This window comes from Sparus aurata, chromosome 12 (genome assembly GCF_900880675.1).
Source record: "Sparus aurata chromosome 12, fSpaAur1.1, whole genome shotgun sequence".
In the NCBI taxonomy this organism is placed as follows: domain Eukaryota; kingdom Metazoa; phylum Chordata; class Actinopteri; order Spariformes; family Sparidae; genus Sparus; species Sparus aurata.
In genome coordinates, this window is record NC_044198.1 from 21,423,816 (window position 1) to 21,450,437 (window position 26,622).

The following is a 26,622-nucleotide window of genomic DNA, read 5'->3' on the forward strand; positions in this document are numbered from 1 at the left end:
ACCACATCACGTTATTTATCTTCATTTATGATGATACAATAGAAAGATTTTTACTTATTCAATTTATTTTCCTCTCTATATATACGATGCTTACGTTACGGTGTGTTTTTCTTTGTTTGTTTTATTTATATGGTGTGACCACATTGGTTTGAATCATGGAGGACAAAGTACATATATGGATGAAATGAGTTAACAAAGAGGATTAGAACATTTTCACTTATATTTTCTTTTGTATAACTGTATTAATTTCAAACCAAATAAAATCCAACAATAGTAGAAACAACAGGCAGGCGGCAAAACTCAAGAAACCTAAGATTAAATGCAAAAAACAAAGTACAAACCAGGAATAATGTGAAAAATAGGGAACGAAAAGCCAGAAACACACAACAGAAGATGGGAAAGGGAGACGCAGGTACACGAGGGGAAACCAGAACAGCAGACTCACATACCAACTGACAAAAAGGAAGACGAGGACTTAAATACACAAGCTGTGATTAACTGATAAAACACAGGCGAGGAGAAAAAAGGGCAGGAAAACAGTCGAAGGGAGGAAGTGGAAAGTGAGACATGACACAGGAGGATGTAACTTCGAAATAAAACACAACCACAACTCAAACCATGACAAATGATAAATAAAACAAAAACAAAGAAAATCATCAGCCATACATATACACAGGCTAATCAATCCATGTTTGAAAAAAAAGTTGAAAACCTTTCTAGTCCTATCCCTTCATTTATTTTTATACTTTATAAAAGAAAAACCCAGCTGTATGACGGCCAACTCAGTAAATCAAACAACAGCAACGGATTATACCAAAAACAAGAGCATAAACACCAAAATAAAAGCATGATAATAATGTGTTTTAATTATGCAGTGTTTTTAAAAACAACGATTTGAAAGTCCAGGAAGCAAAAGCACTAAATTACTGTCATTCTGTTTTAGGGTTGCAATCATATGAGAACTTCATGGTATCACACAATCATAATAGTAATGATGATAATTATTCATATGTATGACCCATAACAGAGTTAAAACAGAAGGGCTGTAATATAGGGCTTACTGTACAATTTAGTAATATTAAGGATTCTGTCCTGACAGACACAAAATTTGATAAAAACTTGTCAAACAAATGTACACAGTATGACGATCGCCAACTTTCACACCACAGTTTTGTATATTGCTGCAACCTTTGTATTGTTTATACACATTCTCAACTGTTTTGTTAATAAATGTACCAATTTGTACTTTCGCTCCTCGGCAGAACTCATCTACAAAGAGGTGATGAACTTTGAGGAGAGAACGAAGAATGGCGTTGTGAAGGGACAGCCTTCACCTTCAGGTACTCTCAGTGCATAACCCTAATCGCTCTGTAAGTGAATTTACTCTAACCTTACTGGAGTTAATGTAAATAGATAAACCCATCGTGTTGTTGACCATGTGTCTCCGTCTCCTGCATCTCCCGTTTTACAATTAAATGTCGTGTAGTGTCGTGCCAAGTGTATTTTTGTTGAACTGCCTTGCAGAACAGCTAATCAGTAACTGCTAAGATTGCCTCTTAGTGCACAATGTGTGATAGCAGATGGTGTGTGTACTTCTATGAGTGTACGTGTGTATATGTACATGTCGTGACTCAAGATTTGGGTCCTTTGGGGTCCATCACGGGAAATTTCGGTCCTCAGCCGCAGCTGACATTTCACACTGTGCAGCGAGAGAGAGTGCTGTTCTCACAGTTGGCCACAGAGAGGCAGCGTGGAGTCATGGTGGCGGAGTGAGGCGGGTCATCCGGACTCAGCCGTGATCCATATGAACAATAGTTTATTGTGAGGTTTGAACAACAGCCATTCTCCGTTAAAAAAACCCCCACTAAAACAGGTGCATTTTGAAGATTAGAAACGCAAACTGAAGGTAATCCTGCAAAGACAGCGACATCTGCTGCCACATGAACGTGGAGGGAAACTATGAGCATTCAAACTACAGTGACGTCTGGACACAATCACCTTCCAATGGGCAATCTGTAAAGAAAGCTTGTAAGCTGTGACGTGCTCATCTGGGCCAAAATTAGGAAATATGAGCATCTTGAACAACTTTTTTTTGAATGGCATATAAACAGTTTTGTCTGTGTGTCTCTTCGAGCCGAAATAGCACAAAAAAAGAAAGATTATCCGATAATGTGAGGTGTCTTAAGCCTCCTGAGCTGCTCACACACTCATCAAACATGTCTGATTTATCCACACTTATGATAGAGAGGTGGCGGTGCGTTCAGGGACTGTCTTTATATTATCAAACTCAAGACGAACGCAGCTGCTCTTGAAGAAAAGGGTCAGCACACGAGAAGAATGACAGTCAGAATGTATTGATATTGAATTTGTCCACCAAATTTGACTCTGCAGTGTCTTGGGTCCTCAGCAGTACATCCACTAAATGTGAAATAGATCAGATGAACCGTGATCAAGTCATTGACGAACACACAGACAGACAAAGATTCCGTGCTTTATTGTATAATAAGTCTGCAAATAGCTCAAAGGGGGGATTTAACACGTAACGCAACAGCTGCTTCTTCCTCTTCACTCTGTCTCCCACAAATTCATCCCCTCCATCTTTTCTTCTTTTTTTTTTTCTGGCCATCCAGTAGTAATTAAGCAGATGGGCCGGCCCGACGTCTGAGGCTGAGTGGAGCCGCCGCGGTGCAGTGCAGGAGCTGCAGACGGCAGTGTTTTACTGCAGCAGCAAGAAAAAAAAAAGGGGCAAGAACACACGTGACGCCTCGCTCAGAAGCGGGCAGGGCTGCTACGTGCTCGTGTTGCAGATTTTTGACCATCTTTAACGCTGTAATTCTTATTTATCGGTAATATTTCCAGGCCAGCGCAACAGGAGCGCGCACGAGCCTCTGCTCTATCAAAAGATGGAAAAAAAGTAGTTCACCGAATGCAGAGGCCGTCTGAGAAATGGTTCAGGCTTTATTAGCCCGCGCACAGAGCGGCACACAACAAGAGTCATAATCCAACATCAAAACTTCTGCCGGAGTTTCTCCCATGATTCATTATTTTATGATTTAAAGGCTTAATTAATCTTCCATTTTTAGCAATCCCTCTCACGGTCGCTGATGTGTTTTATGCTCGAGCCATCTTTCAAGATTAAAACGGCGGCCGCGTGTTGGACGTGAGCAGATATTTACCGCACTCGCAGGTGCAGTGACTGCGGGAATGAAAGGTGGCCATTAATCCTGCTTTGTTCTGCACTTTATTTTGGGGTCAGCTGAAGAGCCCACCAATCTCCATTAAGCAATTAGCCGCAGTTAGCCGACACAAACAGCAGAGTTATAGTTCTCCTGCACTGTGCATGTCCTCTGCAGGAATTACAGGACCACAGCTGTCAAGTGAAAGTGGTCGTTTTTTTATGCGATTTCCTCAAATTGGCAGTACCTTTACATTCTCGTCCTCATCCTTATTAATCAGGCTTCACCCTCCCTCCTCCCAGACTGACCGTTCTTTTATTGATTTGCCCATAAACTCATCAAAGAGAGCAGAACCTGCTCACTGAGGGTTTGATGAAAGTGCTGTACCGAGAGAGGCTTTTCTTCCTTCGTTTTGAAAATGGAGATTAAGACACGTTTGTCCCAAAGATCCAAGTAATATTAAAGGGATGTGTCAACCTCCAATCCGCCATTAATACTTGATGGGCAAATATTATCCAGGCAAAGAGAGAGTGAGAGTCAGTTCATGCAAGGAAGTCATAAAAACGGAGCCGTCTGGGGTGTTAATCTCATTTCTAACGACAAAGTAAAGGCTGCGTAGACGAGCTCTTGAATGGAATCTCAAAAAAGTTGACCGGCAGCTGACTTCAAAACAAGGTCAACACAAGAAAATCGGATTGTTATTTAAAAGAAGGTTTTCCATTAGAATCAGCGGTTGCAGAACTTTACATATATATTCATCATAAGTGCTGCAATATTGACACGTGTTGGCTTTAAAACCAGAAGTGTGAAAGTACCCAAAAGTAACAAAATATTGCTTTTGGAAAAAGTGAAAGTCACCCATACGAATAAAGTAGTAACGGTCTATATGATACTAGATGAGGTTAAGTATCAAGTACAAGCAGGATTAGATTATACATATATTTATTTTATAGTTGATACATTTATATGTATTTATATTCTGTTTTCTCTGGGTCGACTGTGTAACTACCTTTCTTGATTATCAGAACGCATTTTTTGGTTTGTTTGTTTGTTTTATTGCCGATAAAAATCTAAAAATGCACTCCTTTGGCTCTGGTGCAGAATGTAACCTGCAAGGTAAATTGTCAGATTGTCATCAAGTCAAGGGAGCAGAGTAAAAGAGTACAAAATGTAGTGAAATAGAAGTACGAAGACGCAGAAAATTAAAAGCAGAGTACCTCAAAATTGTACTTCAGTACAGTACTTCATTAGATGTACTAAGTTACATTGCATCATAACTTGCCACAGTTGATGCACAGTATGTAATTTCTCTCTCAGTGTATCTCGATCAGACAGTTTAAAAAAAAGAGCTAGTTTGATGATGTTGTTCAGTAGCGTGGGATCGTGGGAGTTGTTGTCTTCGCTGTTTGACACCAAGCGGCGCTGATCACGCTCTTATCTTGCATGACTCAGGCAAAAGTATCGGATGAGATAACGGATGAGATGATGTTTTAAAGATTTATTTACTTTACATTTTAGTGCTAGTCGCCTCCTCCCTTCCTCACTCTCTGACGTTACAAATGAAGTTTAACAGATTAAACGCACCTTCGTCTTGATTGAGAGCACAGATTTCTCCGGGTTTGACTGTTGTAGGAAACAATTTTGGATTATATAAGTTTAATTCTGGCCCTTTTTAAGAATTGTAATTTGAAAATGTGACCTATTTTATCTTTAAACCATCGGCCGATGAATCACTGCGGCCTTTGACGATCTTTCCCGTGAAACCCACTGGACCCAAACCTCACTTACCCCCCCGTCTCATCATAGACACACTGTGATCGTTTTGTCCCACAGGTGTTTTTGTTTTCAACGTCTCGATGTCACGGAAAAAACAAATGCAGCTATATTCCGCACCGACACATACTATATCTCTTGATGTTGTATTTTTTCTGCCCGCGTCTTTTGCCCGGACTCTTTTTACGTTGTAACCCCCTGCTGCTGTTGATTCCCTTAGCACAGGTGCAGCCGTGAACAGCAGCGAGAGCCTCCCTCCCTCCTCCTCCATAAACGACATCTCCTCCATGTCCACCGACCAGACCCTGGCATCAGACACCGACAGCAGCCTGGAGACCTCTGCAGGACCCCTGGGGTGTTGCAGGTGACTAGCCGCCTGCCTGCGCAACCCCATGTTCTTCCGACGGTGAAGACAAAAAAACACCTCCCCCCCCCCCCCCCCCCCCCCACCACCACCACCACCGAAAACGACCAACTTGAAAATACGAGAAAAAAAAAAAGAGTGAAGATCAAAATGAATATATCGAGTTGTGGAGAAAAAAAAAAATCCGAAAAATGATGAAATCTAAAGAAGCCTGTGCATTCATTTCAAAAACAGCAGTGGTATTTAAACTGACGTAAATGAGCTGAGATATATGTTAATGATCCTCTAGTTGCTTTGCTTATATTACCCCACATATCTTGTGTACGGCATCCGAATACAGAAACGGCCAAAACGCTTCGACTCGCATCTCCTGTAAAAAAGTGCGTCTTGGCTGGCTGCTGGTCTCCCAAAAGTTCCTCACGGGAAGCATTTACGCGCCAATCGTTGTGGCAAGGTGGGCGGCCATTTTGCCAACACTACTGTACAATACAAACTTTCATTCTGCCCCTCCCCTTTCCCCCACCCTTACGTAACAACACTGCTGTATTTTAACCTTCTAGGCTCGGTCTTAGACACCACCCACCCCGCCCCGCCCCCCTCCACCCGACACTGATGTAAGGTTGCCTGATTTGTGTGTTTTTATGTGGTTATTCTGCAGGGACACGCTGCCGCTCTCACCCAAAGCGGCGCCCCCCCCCCAAACCCCAAACCCCCCCCTGGGCTTCTTGTAAATAATGTAATTCTGTACAGTTGAAGGGCACACGGAGCGGGACTGACGGCCAGTACACTGGGAGTTTTTCTTTTTCTGACTAGCGCACCTTGCCACATCACTGCTTTCTCACCTCAGTTGCCCCCTGCCTATCGCTGTAGTCCTGCATGATTAGATTTAAAACGATGCTAATCTCACTGTATGCTAAAAACGAGTCTGTATAGGGACTTTTTGTTTATATACGATGTAAACTAACTCCAGACATGAGGGGGGGGGGGGGGGGTCTGGTCACAGGATAGGACTGTGTGAGTGTGTGTGTGTGGGTGAGTGCGTGTGTGTGCGTGCGTACGTGCGTGTGTGATAACCACAGGCAAGCCATTAGTAAGACATTAGTAAATGTCAGGGCTGAACTGGGACTTAAAGGGTCAGTACACTCGGTAGAGTGAATTATTTTGATTGTGCTCAGACTTATGGAGTTTAAAAAAAAAAAAAAAAAGTCTGATTTGTGTGTAATGTCCCTTTTGTTTCTCCTGGCAGTGAATGATTGGTCCCTCCACCACCCCACGGGCTGTCCCACAGCCCTGCATGTCATTGTGTACCGCTTAACCCCCTCGTAGGCGGAGGCGGTCGGTCTGTTTCACTGTGGTGTTACCACGCGGAGACTCTTCTTATTTATTTGACTGAAACACAGACGGCTTTTAGGAAAGAGACACAGATGATGCAGTCGGTAGTTCTGAGGGCGGGCGGTGAGTGTTAACCTCGTAGCACAGCTCTAAAGTAAAACATGCACGTCATCGAAAACTGGACAGAGGCTCCCCCAACTCCATTATTCCTCAGCTGGGAAGATTTATTTATTGATTGATTTATTTTGATAGGTGGAACCTGATTATGGCAAGTGCCTTTTGGAACGAAGCATCGCAAGTGCAGAAGTTATATTTTCTTTTCTTTGTGGGTATCTTTTCCTCCGCTTCTTCTTTTTCTGCCTTAAAACTATCCGAATCCCCGTCGGCCCTAATATTTAAGACAAACAAATTACGTTGGCGCTTCAGCTTTAGGTTTTAGCTCGTGAAAATGAGCTTCTGTGGTGAGAAAATCGAACGGCTTTCATCTGATTGTATGGCTGTAAGGCATCCTCGTGCTAGTTTTTACACAACGCGACAGGGTTTTGTGCCCCTTTGCGTGTTGATTTAATTGAATTCCTCCTTTAAAACTGAATCCATCGCCACTAAGATGTCGAGCGCGTACCTCCTCCAAGGTCCAACAGTCCCCTCTATCAGCATCAACTCGTACTCACTCATAGATACCAGCCACCTTAACACACCTGATTTTCCATCAAGATCCATGCATTATTCTCTGAGAAACTGACAAAGACGAAGAACGATGCCCGATCTCGCAATGTGAGAGAAAGTGAGACAGAAATGGCTTGACGTGTTCATTTTGTCTGGATCCTCGCAAAACTTCAGCGGGGTCGATTCCAGGCTGAGACCCAACGGACACCTTGGCGGAGTTTTACGACACGCAGCTAAGTGAATTAGCAACAGTTTGCGGGTGTGCAGTGGTCGACTGCAGATAAAGTGCAACCGCAGCTTTCTTTTCGCGCTTTACGTAAAATACAATCCAACGAGAAAAACCAACCAGTCAATCGATTAGTTGTTTATTCGCACGCTCCGTCGGTTAACGGGAATCTTACTTGACAAGCAGAGAAATCGTTTCTGTTGTGATATTTCCGCTGTTTAGGAACTGTGAGCCGTGTTCGCCTGAACGAAACAAACACAGCAGATCCTCCTCACATCAGTCTGCGTGATAAATCCGATTACCTGTCTTGCGGTTATGTTTGAGACTTTAACCAAAATATAATGGTTTCACTGTATCACTGTAAACATTGTGACACTGTTAGCTTCATGATTTTCACCTTTAAGGGCCTGAAAACAGAAGGATTTATTTGTTTGAAGAAAATGTTCTGTCCTGACGGTCGTGAAGCTTGATTTAAACTTGAAATATAGACATTTTTAACAACACGAGTACGGTACAATTCAATGTCATGTATAAGCAAATGCACTCGGTATGATAACTATTAACTTCAACACCACGGTATACTTTGAAACTGACATATCGCTGCAACCCTTCACTGTAAATGTGACTTTACTGAAAGAAATCGAGGACGCTTGTTACCTCAAAATGACCAAGTAAAGCAGACTTAATCATTTTTAGTTGTTTAAAACCTTCCAGCTCGTACGATTGAAATGTAACAGTCTATTTTACTTGGTATTTTTCTGCGGTAATCGGTTTTCTCACTTGTTTCAAGCAAAGTTAAAAACATCCAGTGCACTCACTCAACTTGACAATCAGCTGACTGACGACACAGAAAAAACAAGGTTTCTGGACAAAGAACACACTTGAGGATGCGTTCAATGTCTTTTAATGACACAATTCAAACAGGGACGCGCGTGTTTGTCTCGAGCATGTCGAAAAACACCCTTCACAGCAGTTTCTATAAATATCACCGTGATTCCGACTGTAGGAAACCACACCGCTCTACAGTACAGTAACGGTTCAATCCGAGCCGTGACGTTGTTAAAACATTGCTTCTCTTCACGTGTCTCACTGTATCTCAGCTGCAGCGCAGTGTGGCTGTCACTGTACATAAAAACCCGTAACTTGGAACGGCTACTTTGTTAACACTCGTCCTGCCGGCGGCTCGTGTGCAGTGAAACCACACACCAGACTAACCGAGGGCGTACAGCTTCTCCAGAATAAGCTACAGCTAGCTCGGCTTTTTCTTGTTCAGGGTCTGGCCAGGGCGATCCTTCAAAGAACAAAAACAGGGTGAAATTCTTTGTGTTTTTGAAAAAAAAAATATAAAAATGTTTCTCACTCACAGAGTGGTCTCGTGTTCGAGTCCTCCCACCACGAACACTCTCACGGTACTGTCGCAGATACTCTACAGGGCGTTTTTTTTTTAAACCATCCTCGACTACGTTTCTTTTCCTTTTTCCTTTCTTTTACGTGCACTGGTCACCGAGAACAAATACTACAAAGAAAGTATGTACATGTTCTTTTTTTCTTATTTTCTTTCTGTCTCTGAATGTGATCTTTTTTATAAGACATCCCTCAAGACAATTATGTTGTAACTTAAAAAAAAAAAAAAAAAGGTGCTTTTGGGAAAGAAGTCGAGGCGATTTTAAGAGACGAGATGCGGCTGGGTCGTCAGCGCTGAATGTAGAAATGTTTCTCGCTCGCGTCGCCGCTGATCTGCTTCGTCATCAGTGTCGGCGCGTGACGTCGAGCTAAACCGGCACTGGACGCAAACCGTCCGTACGGCATCACGGGCGACGTTTGTGGGATTTGCTTTTTTAAAAAGAAAAAAAGAATGTTCGATGGAGCGTCAGTGCAGTCACGTGTTTGGAAAAAAAAGTAGTTCATGTGTGTTTTTTTCATGTTCAGTCACTTAAACTGTAGAATTAGTGAAATGTGGCAAGCGACCGATCCTGCGACTTAAAAACGATCCCCTCGCGGATTCAGGATGAGCCAAATTCATGTTTTTTTTTTTCTTTCATTCAGCCATGATTTTTATTGCCAATATGAAACACGTCACGGGTTGAAGGAGACACCTCGTACTCAGCTGTGCCAACGCGACATCTTTGGACTTCGGTACTGGTGATTCTCCTCAGCTCACTGATTTTCCTTTTTTATTTCGAGTCATATTGTAAATAACAACAATCCGACGACGCAATAAAACACTTTATTGCACTCAAGACAGGGAGGCAAAGCTACTGCTAAGGGTCAGGTGATGCTACGAAAATGTTACGAGTCTTAAACGTGGACTGAAACGACGATGAAACCCTGTATAGCTCATCTGAATCAGGTGATGTTGTTCTTTCGGTTCTTTTACGATTCCTTCTCTCTCTCTTTCTCTCGTTTCTTTTACTCCGTGCTGTTTTAATGAAATCATTCTTTTTCTTTTCTATTTTTTTTTTGGTCAGGTTGAAAAAGATAAAGAATAAAAAATAATTAAGAAATTGTATCTGTTTCACGCTGATTCTCGAGGCTTCAGGCTATAGCGTTTCAAAATAAAGTCAAAACAAATGCAAAAGAAAAAGAAAAAAAATTACTGAAAGCTGTTACTGTAAACACAAACATTTTAAAGGAACTGTGTATGTATAAATAGTATATGTATGTGATTGAAAATAAACAAAACCTTTGATCTTGGACTACGGTGTACGTGTTTTCTTTTACCTGAGGTGACTCTGGACCCTCACGGATTCACCTGGTGAGAATCTGAGCGAAAGAGTCTACAAGAGGCCGAAAAGGCATCATTAGGAATCCAACAGCACTGTGTTGGTTTCCATGTCAGGGTTTAGTATTAGTATAGAATAATAAAAACAAAACTGGAGTACTCATATACACGGACGGAAACTTATTCTGCCAGAGGTTTCATAGTAAAAGTTCCATAATGTTTAATATAAAGCTTTTGCTTTTTTTCGGAATCAGTTCGAGGAGACCAGATCAGATGTTCAGATGTTTGGTCGTGATTTAGAAAAATTAAATTAACCAGTTTTATAGAGAGCGTCATTGTTGGGATGATCGTTGTTTTCGTCAGCTTTTGGGGCCCACCCCTGGTAACCCACGGTAACCTTGTTAACATGATAACACTATGAACTGTGGGTATTTTTCCCTCAGGCAAAGTCTGCAGAGATGCTGACTTACAGAAAGTTGTCCGGAAGAGCTCAAAACGGGACATCTGTGATTGCGTTTCAGGCCCTCTCACACACAGTTTCTACCAAATTAGCTCTGGTTCTGTGAGCCGGTTCCGACCCAAACATTGCAATCATGGCTCATCAACCTAGATTATTCCAAGTGGCACGGCAAAGGTAAGCAGCAGTAGCGAGATCAACAAAAGGCGTGGATTACCTGTAAGACTTTGTTTTGTTATCACTGATACTTGTTTGAATCTTAAACTGACTATGTCTGACTGTTAATGATAAGAAGACGTAGAAGACTATGGCCTTCTCCATCCTAGGGCAGTTCATTTTTGGTTGAAACTCTTAAAATTCAAAACGAGACAGTGAACCAGAACAGAGCTCGTTCCTTGTTGCTGGAAAAGGGGGTGTAAAATGAGGGAAATATTACATTATGTAAGCCATGACATGATAGAAATGTGTTGACAGCGGCAGATTTTCCTATATCCCTCCCACTGTAGTCATTATAACTTGGGGAGTTGCAGCAGTGCATCATATCAAGATCATCACATGTGAAAGGGGTGTCTTTAGCTTATGAAGGCTAAGAAGACTAAGCTGTACTTAAACTGCACTTGAATAAACGTATGTAGTTACATTCAACACGCTGAATATATTAATGTCGAGATGTTCAACAGGATTAGGTTCCTTTACCGACACCGACTGTCACTTTTCTGGACATGGATCCAAGGACATATTGTTAAGTTTTAGCAATAAAAAATGTTGAGACTTTCCTCTGTTATCTTTATCTGATACCAAATACCTGAAATGTCATGAAGTCATTCATTAGAAAATTAATCCACAGCAGTTGTAAGAAAATGTGGTTCAAGCTTCTTAAACAAGACGATTTGCTGAAAATGTCCATTCTGATGAGCATTTACCGACTAAATCTTTAACGTATCAATAAAAACATAGACAAATGGGATCGAACCGGTCCTATTTTCCACTCGTATACTAAAAGCGCACAAGTGTTAGTGTGTCTCGTATCGCTGAATCTCACATGAAGACAAAACGTTGCACTGGTAACACCATGAAATAAAGTAAATAACAGAAGGAGACTCACATGAAAATGCACTTTTATTCATATTAAGTCATGTTTTAAGTTCTTTTTGTGTATCAAGTATCATGTCATGAAAATATTCCACTGTCCCAGTCCTGCTCTCCCTCTCGCCCTGCGTCCATAATCTGCTCTTTTGTGTGGAATTCACAGAACGAGGTGCCGCTGTCAGCTCGGCTTAAGCCTATTACTTCCCGGTGAAGGGTGCAAAATGAGAAGCTCGGGCTCCCCCCCCTCCCCTTCCTCCCTCCTTTGGTTGTTCAGGCACTTTTTTTCTCTTTTTTGAAACTCCGTGTGCACATTCCAGATGTCCTGCATTGACCAGCAGCAGGTTTAAATGGGACCTGGTCGTCAGAGGAGGAGCAGCCGGCGGCGGTGGCAGACCTGTGCTCAAATACTTCTTTCAAAAGACAGTCCAGCTCAGGTTCTGCTCTCAGATGTTTTGTACCCATTAGAGAATCCACACCGGGTGTAGGCATTTGGTTTAAAGCTACATAAATACACTTCATCCATGTGTAGTCACTTTATAGACATTCACTTATTGTACACCGGCCCGAATGGGCTCATGCACCGTCATGCACACACACCACTTCTGAATCTAGCAACCAGGCTGTTAATGTCCTCAATGTCGATGCTGTTATCCCATTTTTATTTTATTTTTTCACAGTTATGACCCAGAAACACAACTCTGTGTCCGTGTTCTGTCGCTGCGGCTCGTTACTCTGCGCTAGTTTAGGATGTAAACCAGTTGTGTCAGGTGGAAAAAAAAAAAAAAAATGTCAAAAAGACGACAGAGGCAGTCTGTAAACTGCAATTCCCAAGAGCGTTTACAGCGTGACGACAGCTGGGGGGGGGGGAGAGTACAACTCCTCACCCGAGAGATTCTGAATTCATGACAGACGTTTTAATTTTGCTCTGGGATTTATGCCGATGACCCGTCATGCAAGTCTTAAAAATTCAGCTTTCAAAACATTCCTCAATCAGTTTCAACTCAACTCGTGCCACATCTGTCTGAATATGCGTCCGAAACCACAGTGCAGACTAACAAGTAGTGTCTACGATCATCTAGAAAATATTTACAATACAGGCTCTTTTTCTTTTTTTTTTGGTCATGGGGGGGTAAATGAAACAGCACAGAAGCACAGGCACGTACACAGTATATTGTCCAATGTTTTTTTTTTTTTTTTTTTTTTTTTTTAAACGGTACACACATCGACCGACAGAACATTCAGTACCATCCTTGCAGAGACTAAACGAACATGTGCAAGGAAAGAAAAATATAAAATATCACACATTGATAACTTCGCTTAAATATCAGATAAACATTTAACTTTTCATTTTCTTTGTACATACACATGACACTGTGTTGGTCTGCATGTTCTCCGTCTATGTACATATGCAGATACATGACACAAGAAGATGTTTTTGGTTAGATTAAAATAAGGAGTAGGTTTTGTCTTTTTTTTTTTTCCTTTCTGTATACAACTTTTTTTAATTGTTTGTCTTCCCTCCCTCTCGGAGCTAAAGTGAAATTATAATAATAGATTATGGTGTACTGTGCCTTTACTCCACCTCCCGGTCACGATGAGAGCTGTTTAAATAACGCTGTATTTACAGATAATGTCAGTCTGACTTCACTCCAGGTGATGTCTACATGTACACAGGCGGCCTCCACCTCTTATTCTATTAAATTAAAACATGCGTTCTTTAACCTTCGTGGTGTAACTTCCAAACTCTCCCTCTACCAACCAGCAGCCAAATCCTGTTTGGAGCCCCTCGTCATAACGTTAGCATCACATAATTAACCATTTTCCAGGCTTCACTGTATCCAGATGGGGTTGTTGCGATCTGGCCGGCGGGGGTCCGTGGCCGTGGCGGCGCCGGTTGCAGTGAGGTCGCTAAACGTGGAGAAAAACTGTTCCATCTCCTTCTGCAGCATCTGGTTCCGCCGCTCGGCGTCGTCCTTGGCGCGCTCGGCGTTGCGCAGCTTGATCTCCGCCATGGTGTACTTCTTCCTCTCCTGGTCCAGCTCCTCGTGGAGGTTCACCATTTCGGTCTCCAGCTCCAGGTTACGCTGCTCCAAGCTGCGGAGGAGGTTAACGCGGGGTCAGGAGAGGAGACAGCAAGGATAAATTAAAAGTGGGTTAGCAGCTGCACTTCGTTTTCAGTTAACCTGATGAATTACATGCCATGGAGTATTACTTGGCCTGACGTCACGGCAGCCACCCAAGAAATATTCCAGCAAATTGCCTCCTTTAAAACCACAACTGCACTTTGGTACATACTTAAACAAGATATAACGTGCGTCAGTGGAGCTTCAGAGGGGGGTTTTGGGCTGATGCTGTAATCTTTAGATGGTGCCAAGTTTGCCGTTTCCTCTCTGCTCGCTGCTTTAATGCCAAGGCGAGCGAACTGTCTCTTGGCTGTGGAGAGTGGTATTGATCTCCTCATTCTAAAAGTGTGTTTCGCCAAAATGTCAAAACACACTTTAGGGATGATTTGTTTTGAAACTAGCTTCACACGCTCCACTTCACTGCTTGACATTTCCGATTACCACATTTTCAATACGAGGCTGTGATCAAAACAACAGCTAGGATTATCTATCGATGTTGGTCTCGTACAGGGATTTAGATCCTATTTGGAGATGACAAATTAGGTACACCTAGTGTGTAAATGCAGTTCAACAGCACCACAAACTGCAGCTAGAACAAATTCAAATTGATGAAGATAACATTTAATTGGCTGCTGCCTTAGATATCTGTCGACGTTTGCATGCTCGTGCCCTTCTTTCCTCTTTCCTACTTCCGTTAATGTCATCAGAAACACTGTTTGTCACACATGGCGGCCTACCTCTTTATCCTGGCCTCGTACTCGGACTTCTGCTTGTGCATCTCCTGTTTGAGACTGGCCACTAGGCTGTGCAGAGCGCTGTGGCTGCCGGGTCCGTTGCCAACAGTGTAACCCTCGCTGTTGTCACTGCTGCTGGTGCCCCGACTGCTCCTCCCCGCTCCGTCGCCGCTCCCTTCTCTGTTGCTGTTTCTGCCCTCCCCCTCTCCACCGCCGCCTCCGCCTCCGCCTCCACCGGACTGGGGAGGCTCGTTGTCCTGCGTTGGTCCGTCCAGGTCCTCGTAGTGACCCCCGTAGAAGTCCTGCTCGGGGCAGGTGGTGGTGGAGGAGCGACAGGAAGTGGAGTTGTCGGGGAGGGAGATCTCACAGGAGGAGGTGGACCAGGTGGCGCTGTCGACGCTCTGTTTGTCCTCGCAGCTGCTGTTCAGACATGTGTTGGTGACGTGGTTCTGCTGCTGCAGGTTCTGATGGTTTAAATGGACGTTGTCGTACGTGGACAGGCGGTTCTGGTTGGTTATTTGATCCCCGTTGGAGCCGTCACGCGTTTTGCTGTTCTCGCGTAACGTGACGCAGCCGTTTTGTACCCAGTGACCGTTGCGGCCGTTCAGACTCCCTGTGACGACGTCGGTGCCGGAGATGCCCATGCGGACGGTCCCGTTCCCGCCGATGCTGCTTCCACTCGTCACGCCGCTGGTGCCCATTTTTGTGCCGGAGCCTTTGAGCGTCCCACTGCGCCGCACCGGTAAACTCCCGCCTCCGGTCAACGTCTGGCCCTTTTCTTGACTGGGGTCTGAAGAAGGTGAGGAGCTGAACGAGCCGTTTGTTACAATCCCACTGCCTTTACTGAAAGCCGGGTTCTTTTTAACCGTCAGCGGAGGGCTGCGGGCGATGTCAAAGCGTCCAATGACGCCATTGCGAGGGCTTGCCGATCGCGGGGAGCCACTGTTGTCTACGTGTTGGCGGTGCAAAGGGGATTCAGGTGCTTCCCAAGCGCACTGCCGCACCACCTGCGTGTTGTTGTTTTCTGCATTCTGAGACACTGTAGTGATGCCGGAGGTAGTTGTGGTGGCTTGTCGCCGTTGTAGGTCGATGTTGTTGTTGTTGACAAGCTCCAGGGCCGTGGGGCTGTCCTCGTTCGGAGGGAATAGCACATCGTGGCGGCCGATCAAAACAGCCATGAGCTGCTGGACCAGGACTGTACCTGACAACATGAGACCACACATCGTTTACTTTAAACTCACAATTTAAAAACAAAATGTCAGACACACACACACACACAACTGGCATGAAACTAACCGACCTTCCATTATAGCGACTGGATCCTCGACCTTCGGCCTCAAGATATTTGGCCCAAACACTGTGGCCAAGTTTTGGACGCTCATTTTATTCACACCTGAATACGACTGGACTTCATCTAGAAATCTGACAAACAAAAAGGGAAAAAATGAACTTTTCAGTGTTCGATATTGGTTGCGACTTGAAACATCATCCACTTTGATGATCAGTTAATACCTGCATATGTACTTGAGAAGGTTGTAGTTCACTGGAGGTAGACATTCAACGAGCTTTCTCAACTCCTTCAAACCCTGCAGAGGATGGACAGGTTTTAAGGGCACATAAGTTTTGGCTCAGTGAAGGAGTTGGTTACCTCACTGAGAAGTTGGCGGGTCACGTGCAGCCGACAGCTCACCGCGGCGGCTCCCTCCTGCTGCGTTACTCACTTTGAACCGATCTGCTCTCGAACAAAATGGCCAAAAACTGTGCTTGTCTCGACTTATGTGAATAACGATAGCGGTCATTGTTAAGCTCGCTGACAAGCACATGTCCTTTGACTACTTTGTAGTTTCGCCAGTTAAATTCTTTTAATGTGAAGTTGCAGCAATAGGAAGTGTTTTCTTTGCTTTTCATTAGCAGTAACTTAATACGGCTTCTCTACTGGGAATAATGCCTTAGACACCCATTTGGTAAATTATACACATTGCAGTACTTTCATCAGTTGGCCCTAGACTCGATCCCCATTGTGTTATCTCGATAGGATGTTTTTGACACTGTGAGGAAGCAAAAGGCTCGTCCCCTGCAGTGATGCGAGCAGATGTTAGAAGTCAAGACAGGCAGAGCGAAAGGGCAGACCAGAGCAGGGCGTGGATGACCACGCAGCAGGCGGCCACCTTTAATGTCACAGAACTGGACTTTGGAAGGTTCATGTGAGAGCTTGTCGGCGCTGACTTTCATTGCTATACAAGTTGAACTTTAAAAAAAAAGCTTCACATGGAGGAAATAAAGTGCGCCAAAGGCCAATCCATCGGTTTCTCTTTCTTACCATTTCATCATCTTTGCTGAGAAGCTTGGCACAGGCCAGGAACTCTTCATACTTGTGGAAGGGGATGACGGGCTCCGGCAGCTCTCTGAGATACAGCTTCAGGAGAGAGGCGACGGTGTGCACGTCTGTGTTACTGCAGAGACGGAAGAAGCAGAGGGTGAGGATCAGTTTGCTCAAGAACTTCATGTGGGAAAATCGGGCAGCCTAAAGCAAGCAAAAAAGGACGTTGGCGACAGAGAGGCAGGCAGTTTTACAACAAAAACAAGACAGGGCTCAGCGACAGCAGCAGTGGGGGCAACTTAGATGATCTGCCAGGGAGGCAAGAGGATTTTCACTGTTGGCTCAGAGACACTAATGAGCCAACGAGGGGCAGCTGGTGAGGCAGACAGGAGGTTACCAGGGCTAATGAGGGAATCAGCATGGCAAGGAACAGTTTGGAACACAAATCAGGCACGGGCAAAGACGGAGGAGGGCGTCGTTGTTGCTACCGGACGACTCAAGTTAAAGCAGATGCAGGCGGGGAGAGGCGTGTCATCGCGCCAGCTGACATAGCGGCGGAGTTATTTCGGTAATGAGTCGCCTGAAAACATGCGAGGTTCAGGGTTTGAATCATCACACTTCTTTTGTTGTTTCAAGTACGAAATATGACCACTCGCACAGGTGCCATCGCTTTGTTTTCTCTGCGCAGGTTTAAGTGGTTCGGTACCATTAACAAGACAAATAACTGCCTAACTGTGTCTGATCACACCAACGTTTAAAAAACAGCATTATGTGAATAAATCAGTTCCTTCCAATGAATCACCACGAAGTTGAAGGTGGCAACCAAGCTAGTTAGTTACAGAAATGTGCCAACTATCCCTACGAGTATTCCTTTTGTCACCAGGCTTCTAGCAGCGCTTATGTTACTAATTGATTTGTATGATCCTCACACACACACCAGCACAGCCCTGACAGGAAGTTTGATCAAGCGAGTGAAAACACCTGTGTGGGGTCTTTAACTGTTTAATGTGATTGGTGGCTCATCATCTGTTTGAGCGCTGATGAATCTATACTTAGAAACGTTAAGGGGGACTTTAAATCCATAACTGTTTTGACTTATCGCGGCAGGAAAAAGCACAGGTGGAGCTAATAACACAAACGACCGGTGAGTCAGTAAAGAACACAACTAAAATGGAATGCGTTTGTTGTTAATCTGATTAATTACACATGTGATTTTTCCAGCAACGACATCGAGATGTCAGCTGTGAGAAAAGACATGAGATCACCGTTTTGCATCGCCTCAGCTGAAGAGGTGAACAAGGACGAGGAGGAGGAGAAGAAAAGATTTTTTCCCTGATTCGCTGGCTGTTCCCTCACTGTGATCAAGGCAAAGCATCCTTAACCACAACAACAACTTTGCTGAAAACTTCTGGAGGAGTTTGTTCGGGACCGACAGGAGCACCCTCGTCGTTCCATAGGTCAACAGTCAGAACATATCAACCCAAGCAGCCCAGCATACACTCATGTGTGTCCTCACCAATCAAAAGAGGGTTTCTCTCCACAGTCGAAGGCATCCTGCAGCTCTTTGACCAGGTTGGCCTGTCCTGGCAGTCTGAACAGACCCTCCTCCCGAAGGCCCCACTGCCGGATGAAATCCACGCACTGCTCCACCAGCATAGGGGCGAGCTTGTTCCCGAACCGGCGTTCATACCGCACCGTCTCCTCCAACTTCTGACCAAAGATCCCTGAAACACAACATGTTTTACATTTAATGGAGAAGGGTTAATCAGCACTGGGTGATTCTGTGTCTACCCCATTTTTGACAGTTATTTACAAATTGTGATGACTGTAATAAGAGTGTTAAAGGTGCAATATGTAAGAATTGACAGTTGAATTCATGCTCCAAACAAACGCAGGACAACATATCACCAGATAAGTGTCGTAACTGACCGAGGCCAGTTTAAAGAGAGGTAACACAGTACAGAGGCGATTTACAGGTCGGGCGTTACTCAGCGCCCACCTACAGAGACCTGAGGTAGGTTATGATGGGGTCAGCCCCAAGATACCAGGTGCCAAACCTAGCATGAAATCCAGCTCTTTGACTTAATGTAAAAACTGTTATTTCTTCACATTCTGTTGGTAATTTCTTCTTCCTTTCGTCCTTTTTACCACATGGAGTTCAGAATATCAAAGAAGCTGAGAGCAGAGTCTCCAGTGTTTAATTAAGTTTTAAATCACCGATATGTATTATTTGGTTCTCTCTTTGCAGTTAAATTATTTAGGGTACGATTCTGAAACGATAAAAGTTTCTCCTTCTTAAAATATTAAAAATATTTAATATCCTGAACTATCTAACTCTCCAAAAGCGAAAAGGAGTATTTTTCAAATTATAATATAAAAAGAAAAAACTCTGGTCTTCCATCTGCCGCTTTAGGCACTTCAAAGAGCGCAGTTAAATCAATTGGAAAAATAAATTCTGATAAGGCCCGGCTAGACAGTCCAGGCAAAAAATATGTACACCCACAAAGCCTTAGTCTGATGATCAAATCTCTAACTTCCTGCTGAGCACCTCTCGCCTTTTGTCTGAGGCAGTCGCCGTAGAAAGAGAGAGGGAGGAGAAAAAAAACGGACTGATTTCCATTTGCAGCCGTCTCATGTGGATGCAACACAAGAGGGGATTAAGGCAGCCTTCCTGAGAGATTTGGATCTGCATACTTTTCCGGTCTCCAGATACAGACAGAGGCTACTAACACACACATGCACACACGTGGTACCACACGGTGCCGCACGGTGACTGAATCGGACGGAGCTTAGCGGGATCCGCGTGCTTCAGATGGCAAATGACACGACAAGAAAATGCAGCTTAAAGACAAGCGGGTGTTAATGTGAACAAAGTGCAGTTGAAGTTCTTCAGTTATTTCTCCTGAACGTTTTTCATTGGATGCAAGCAATGGTATGCTGTCCTACTCACCCCTCTTGAAAGTGACACAACTCGTAAGCTTCCGGAAGAAACGCCTATTTATAAACTTGTGATAAGATAACAGAAATTGAAGTGCCTGCATTCTATCATTTCCCCAAAACCAGCCTCAGGTTTTTGCAGTTCTGATTAAAAATAAATAGATAATAAAAAACAGAAATAAAAAGAGATGCATCAGCTTGTCGGTCAATCAATCGCCTTCATTTCCATCTCTCAGAGATCAGAAAAGAGTTGGGTTTTTTTTTTCTTTCTCTTCAGGGACTTCAATCTTTACAGCAACCGCAATAAGACAAAACAGTCAAGATCCTCAAATTCCAGAGAAACTCCTTGAAGTTGCTAATCCATTTTCCAAATCTCAGCTGGATCAGAGTGTAACATGGATAAGTCAAGCTCCTGCAGGGTGAAAAGTGATGAATATCCTCTCGTATCGAAATGAGCATCTGAGAACAAGTGAGGAAAAAGAAAAAGTGACTGGGCGAAAAACGAGGTCATCCCTCCAGACGTTGTGGTCATGAGTCTGGGAATGTTTTCCCGGGGTCACATGTAACTGTGCTTGTGGACCGGCTTATGAGGAGTGTGTGCATGTGTTTATTCGTATGTTTGCTTTGTTCCCACTGGGGTCGGGGTGGGGGTGGGGGGGTCGTATGGCAACCAGGAAGACTTCGGCACATGAGAGCAGCCGCCTCTGCAAACACTCTCAGGTTCTGTCAGCTACTCAGACTGCTGGCTGCACACACACTCCTCTTCCTTGATTGTCTGTCTTTCTTCTTCTGTGGTATGCTAAAGAATGCTCCTCAAATATGTGATACGATGCTGATATTAACCTTTCCTACTTCACTACATGCTAATGATATGTATTAAGCAGTGAGACATAACAGCTGCGACTGTGTGCAGAATGTACACCGAGCAAAACAAATCTGATGAGTCATATACATCATGTCTCATCCACAAATGATCAATTAGTTCCTCCGGAGCAGATCAGAAGAAGAGGGGGGTGAATGACTTCTGTTATGAGTGGCTTGTCTAATTCCTCTCCTCATGCTAGTTTGCTTTTATATGAGTGTACTGGAGCAGGTACTATATTGTTTTTTATGTTTAAACGCTGCAACATAAAAACACTGTTTCAACATTTGTAAGGGTGACACCACTGCATATTGGCATCAGATAACTTTAACCACACAGTGTTTCCAAGTGGTATCATGATGCGTTCCATTGCAAGTCGGAAGTCTACATTTTCAAGCCAGTTTTCCCTTCTTCCAGTCTTAAAGGGATATTCCGGTGTAAATTTAATCCATGTTCTCACACACCGTGACACCGATTCGGACCCCCCCCCCCCCCGAGAGATAAAGTTTGCAGACCGCTAGCTAACGTAGTTTTAGCATCCTCAGAAACGACCGCACAACAACAATACATTGCAGTAAATGGGGTGAAACTACGTTAGCTAGCGGTCTGCAAACTTGATCTTCGAGAGGGAGTCTAACACAGTTTCACAGTGTGTTAGACCATGGATTAAATTTACACCGGAATATCCCTTTAAGGTTCCATTTTATCTACTCGGAAAAACATGGACGCTCGCCGCAAACGGGCATTAGAATGGTAAATCTGTGAACTTAATAAGCATCTACAGCAGCTGATTTAACAGTTCAGGGCACTTTAAAAAAAGACAGAGGGAGTTGTATTCTAACACTTACTCTCATAGACTTCTATTGAGCACAGATCAACTGAATGAAAGTGAAAATCACAACTACATAGTTGTATTTACTGCACGTTTCATAAACAATCACTGTATGTAATGAAACGTAATGAGGTATAACGTAATTGTTCACTGTGTGCGCCGCCATACACCTGTGATTTCATGTGTGTTTATGTTGGCAAACTTCGTAAATGTCGTTTCTTCCGGAGGACCGAGTACAATGGAACACATCGTTATTGTTGGTGTCGTTGTTTCAAAGACAACTGGATTGTTTGTTGTGAAGTTTATAGAGAACCAATATAAAAACGCAGATGGTTTCATTATTCTACATCAACTACATTTTGCTAATAGTTTCTTTACAATGATACACTGAAGCAGAAAACTTGTTTATTGCCAGTTTAAAGAAGACATCAGGACAATTTCTAGCCGTGTTTGTGGCGACTGAACCCGGTATTTTCATGTTTACTTAACCCTGACACAAGTAGTTTAAGTGCCTAAACTTTACCAGAGAATAAACACATAGAGTTAAAAGTAGAACCTGAAGAAATGTAAAGTTTCAACAGATCTGCAGAAACGTACACTGCCGACATTTATTCTGGCATTGTAGGCACATTTTCACCATTTAAGTACAATGTTATAGTGACTGTATATGAAACCTCTCAGGCTCATATTCAGAGTTGGAAAATATGATTTCAAATTTGTAATGTTAGACAGAGAAGAAATCCCTCGGGGTGAAGTTCAGCTGAGCTCACTATCTTTGAATTCATGATGCAGACAGAAAAATGGGAACTTCTTGGTTTCAGTTCAACCGGGGTGAAACATCGCAGCTCAACAGAACAGATGGATTCAATTCGGAGCTCAGAGATAGAATGTGAATTTTAGATAATGACGTGATGATGTGATCTGATGTCCCTGAAGTATCACAGGAACTCAACACCCGTTTGACAGACAATGACAAGACTTTTCTGAGCAGATCGTATCAGTTCTGATTATAGGGGTTTTAGTAGAGGTCGTATCTGGAGTGGAGACGTCTAATCGACAACATTTTACTGTACTGTACTTTATTATCGAGACTTCCGACAGTGCTAAATGTCACTGCACCACAACAAAGACACAAAGAATGTATTAAATCAACAAAACAGTGGAGAAATTCTTCCATACAAGCTACGGATTAGTCAAAAAGAAACAGTTTCTACAGAGCATTAATCCAACAGCTATGTCAGCTCCAAAAAAGTTGCAAACTCTTAACGAATAGAAAGTTAATTACCATGGAACAAATCTCCAAAGATCCAGATGGAGAGGCCGCAGCTGCACATCTCTCAGAGGTCTGATTTCAAACCCTCTCTCTTCTCCAACTGTTTGTTCAAGCTGGCCAGTCATTAATTCAACATCATAGCAAGTGTTCAGCACAACATGACAGCGAACCCATCGGGGGCTCCGAGCTCTTCTGTGGGTCAAACACAGGGTCTTCCCTCCCTGTCTGTCACTCTCTGCACCGAATCTTTGAATCACACTTCGGGGGCACCGGGCAGCCAATCAGGGCTCAGTTCCTCTCTGCTGCCACCGCAGAAAAAAAAAAAAAAAAAAAAAAAAAGTGTGAGCCTGTATGTGCTCTGTATATAATGCATGTGTGTGTGAGGGAGAGACAGAGGAAGCCCGGCTCGGCTCCAGCGCGGAGCCACCCTTCTTGTGGCATCTTTGACAAATGGCTCGTCCTTTTGAAGAGCAGTCAACTGCAATAGACATCAAACTCCCTGCACTGAAAACAGAGGGGCCGGCTCAGCCGCATCTATTCACTGTGTCACCGAGAGCTGCCTGAGCTGCCCGTCCGGTTACAAACGCAGCACTTGTGCCCCGTTTCATTCACAATGTAGGCCAGTGTCAGCCAGCAAAGTCAATAACAAGCCACAGCAGCGCAGCGGGAGGCTCAGTAATCAGCACTCTGAGCCCACCAGAATCAGGAAGGACTTCAGCTTCAGTGTATTTTATGATTACCACATCTATGTTTTTGGGGGTTTATCTGTCTAATGTAATTGATTTTACACACATTCATTTACTTTGTTTAATAGCACGAAGAGGCTCGACAGAAAGAGAAGACAAACGTGCGGGATGATTCCAGCAGCACAGATCTGGTCCTGTTCTGTGCTGCACTGTTAAAATGTAACAAAGACACAAAGCTAATTTTTCCTCTAGCTAAATCTGTTTACACTTCTTGTCATGATGACATCGAGCAGGGCTGCACAATATATTACTATAGCGGCAACATCAAGACAGTAGTCACGCATTGTCTGACACGTCATCCTACAGTACAACTTTTTTGCAGCTTCGTACGAAGGCCCAACATTTAACATGACTCTGCAAGAGATGTCTGTCTAATACTAGATAATTGAGTTTGTTTTGAGGGTCGGATACAAAGACTATGCAGGGTCTGAACCACAATCATTCTTGATCGATCCATTAAACAAATCAGGGTTTGCTTTGGTTGTTTGATAAAATACACTCCCCTAAAAAAAAAAAAAAAAAAAGATTCTGAAGTGACTAATTCATTTATAATAGAATATGAATGCAGCTATTTAAATTGTTTTTTCACATTGCAGTGTAATCCAAGTGTACATTTTTCCCACTATAATGCAAGCATTGTAATGATGCAACCAGCAAGTTGAGTAAAACACGGAGGAGAGAACAAGGAGCTTTACGTGCCAACATGCCAATTTAAAGATACAGTGCGGTAAAAATTGAAGGAGAAATAGTGTCCTTGTAGTGCACGATGTAAAAACTTAAAACCTAAGAGATCAATAAATGTGGTTTTTGCACCAATTACTGACAAGTCCTGTCTCAGATAGATTACACTGTTCTCACTGTTCACAAGGCGTCTTTCAGTCCTTAGTTAAACAGTCTCTGCACATGTCGCATTCTGTAAGTGGACTCAGAACGCACAGTCAGCAGTTTGATGTTGGAGCAGAGATGGCGGCTCACAATCACTTATCCACCCTGCAGCACCACCACTGTAATCTTCTAAAGTCATCCACATGAAGACCAAACTGTCGATACAGATCTCGTTACCACTAAAACCAACCAATGTGTTGTGTTCGTACTCACCTCCACCAAAAGGAGCCCAGATGACCCTGCGGATCGTCTTCACCCAATCCTCCATGTCATTCTGGGTGCTGGCCATAAGAAGGTAGGTCTCATGGTTGGCTGTCATCCGCTCTCTGTCTCCCCCTGTTCAAACATAGCAGACAGAAACATAGATGGGTCAAATATCCGGCAGATAGTCATGCTCAGTGATTACATTTGCACGCACACAAATATTTCACTCTAATGCCAAATGTTCATACGAGTCATGTAAACAGCGTTTTCTGTTTGGATATTCTTAATCAGGCCTTGTTTGAAGTGCTGCGACACTGTCCAACTAAAACAGAGGAAGAAAAGTTATACATTCTTAAGATTTTCTCTCCAAAAAACTGTTTATTTCGTGTGCAGGTGCTCCGGAGGCCTCGCATTTACACGTCACCTCACTGTTTTCTGCACAGGGAACGTCAAGCGAACAATAAGGAAAAGACGATGTTTTCAATGAAGGTGACTTTAAGGTGAAGCTCCAAGCAGCGTCTGAACAGACCAGACAGCACCGACTTTAAAAGTCCTTGGGTGACATAGTACAGTAATTTACTTTAACCTAACCACCGGGTGTCTCTAAAAAAATATGGCAATTTTGGAGATACAGTAGACGCTGCCCTTTTAACTCGCTGGCAGTGATAAATCAAAGGACATGTTTATATCCTTGGACAGGAGTGTGTGTTCCAATGAGGGCAGACTCAAGTATGCTGCCGCTGTTATGAGACACCGGACAGAACGACGAGGACGGTCTGGACTGGTTTCATAGGACCTGATCTGGCTGCAGCGCTTACTTTGACAACAGGACCATTTGCAACGCTTCGACTTCGGCTTTATTAAGACGAAATAAACAAACAAGGGACTGGTGGCATTTCACACGGATGCACCTGCTCTGTCAGAGGCAGAGATGAGCTATTAAGAGACAAATGGTGTGTCACGCAGCGGCTGAATTATTCATGACTTTGACCACCGGGGCTCCTGCTCCATTGATCGTATCACAGGATGAGATCTGCGTGTTGCATGCAGAAAATATTTATAGACTGCCTCAAACATAACATGAAAAGGCCAGAGTAGGGATCAGGTTCAGCAACGTCAAGTCCTGATTACTCGAAACGATACAGAAACACTTGAACTGTTTTATGATCATACAAACCGCACAAGATTCCACTACAATCTCAAAAACAAGAGCATTTCTAGCTGAATTAATTTTCTAAACAATTAAACATCTGATAACTTTCCAGGAAAGTTTTTACCTCAAATCTGTCAAGCAAATAATAAAAGGCAAGCTCATAAATTAGAGACTCAGTTAACTTTCAAAAGGTGAATTAATCACTAAATCTGGTGTGAACAGTTTGTTCTTCACAAGTGTCTTAACTTCTCATCATGCAAATTTGGTTGTAAGACTGATTTATTGATCTTGGATTCAATCATCTTGAATGCCAGGGCTTTTATTTTGAAAAAACATTAGGCGAAATTACTTTAAAACAATGAACAGAATTTAAATAAGTGTGCTGATCATGTGAGTGCAGTAACATGAGATGTGGGAACCTTCCCAGCATGGATTGAGGCAATGAATTCATTTACACAAGTCTTATTTTTTAAGGTTTGTGTCCTACAAAATAAGAGATTGGGTGTCATTTCGAATTAATGTTTCCACTCCCATCAATTTTAAGTGGTTAGATGTTGCCAGTGAAAGCAGTCACACTGAGAGAAGTTGGTTCACAACAGATGTGCAAGAGACTTTTCGGCGATAATCATGAGCCTGCTATGAAAATGAAAACTCACTGAATTCTCTTCAAAAGCAGCTTTGAATGCATTCAGCGTCTTCAGCAAAGTGAGTCCTCTTCTTAATTAGTTTAAGTATTCAAATGACAAAT

General features: G+C 43.3%; 2 protein-coding genes across 17 annotated transcripts in view; one reads left to right on the top strand and one right to left on the bottom strand.

Moving 5' to 3' along the window:
- The window catches only part of mapk10 (mitogen-activated protein kinase 10), a 53,517-nt gene extending 43,284 nt beyond the window's left edge, over positions 1–10,233 (top strand). For 5 of the 10 annotated variants that reach the window (XM_030436131.1, XM_030436132.1, XM_030436134.1 and 2 more), the window contains 2 exons: positions 1,263–1,340; positions 5,175–10,233. In XM_030436131.1, coding sequence (XP_030291991.1) covers positions 1,263–1,340; positions 5,175–5,317 — 221 coding nt within the window. In that variant the 3' untranslated portion in view covers positions 5,318–10,233. Of the gene's footprint in view, positions 1–1,262; positions 1,371–5,169 lie in introns of all 10 variants that reach the window. The other 5 variants (XM_030436133.1, XM_030436139.1, XM_030436136.1 and 2 more) reach the window with 4 other exon arrangements.
- A 1,584-nt stretch (positions 10,234–11,817) lies between these two features.
- Positions 11,818–26,622, bottom strand: part of arhgap24 (Rho GTPase activating protein 24) — a 74,127-nt gene continuing 59,322 nt past the window's right edge. For all 7 annotated transcript variants that reach the window (XM_030436118.1, XM_030436117.1, XM_030436120.1 and 4 more), the window contains 7 exons: positions 24,731–24,853; positions 18,499–18,706; positions 16,983–17,115; positions 16,175–16,248; positions 15,963–16,084; positions 14,666–15,863; positions 11,818–13,899 (listed from right to left, as the gene is read on the bottom strand). In XM_030436118.1, coding sequence (XP_030291978.1) covers positions 13,635–13,899; positions 14,666–15,863; positions 15,963–16,084; positions 16,175–16,248; positions 16,983–17,115; positions 18,499–18,706; positions 24,731–24,853 — 2,123 coding nt within the window. In that variant the 3' untranslated portion in view covers positions 11,818–13,634. The remainder of the gene's footprint in view (positions 13,900–14,665; positions 15,864–15,962; positions 16,085–16,174; positions 16,249–16,982; positions 17,116–18,498; positions 18,707–24,730; positions 24,854–26,622) is intronic.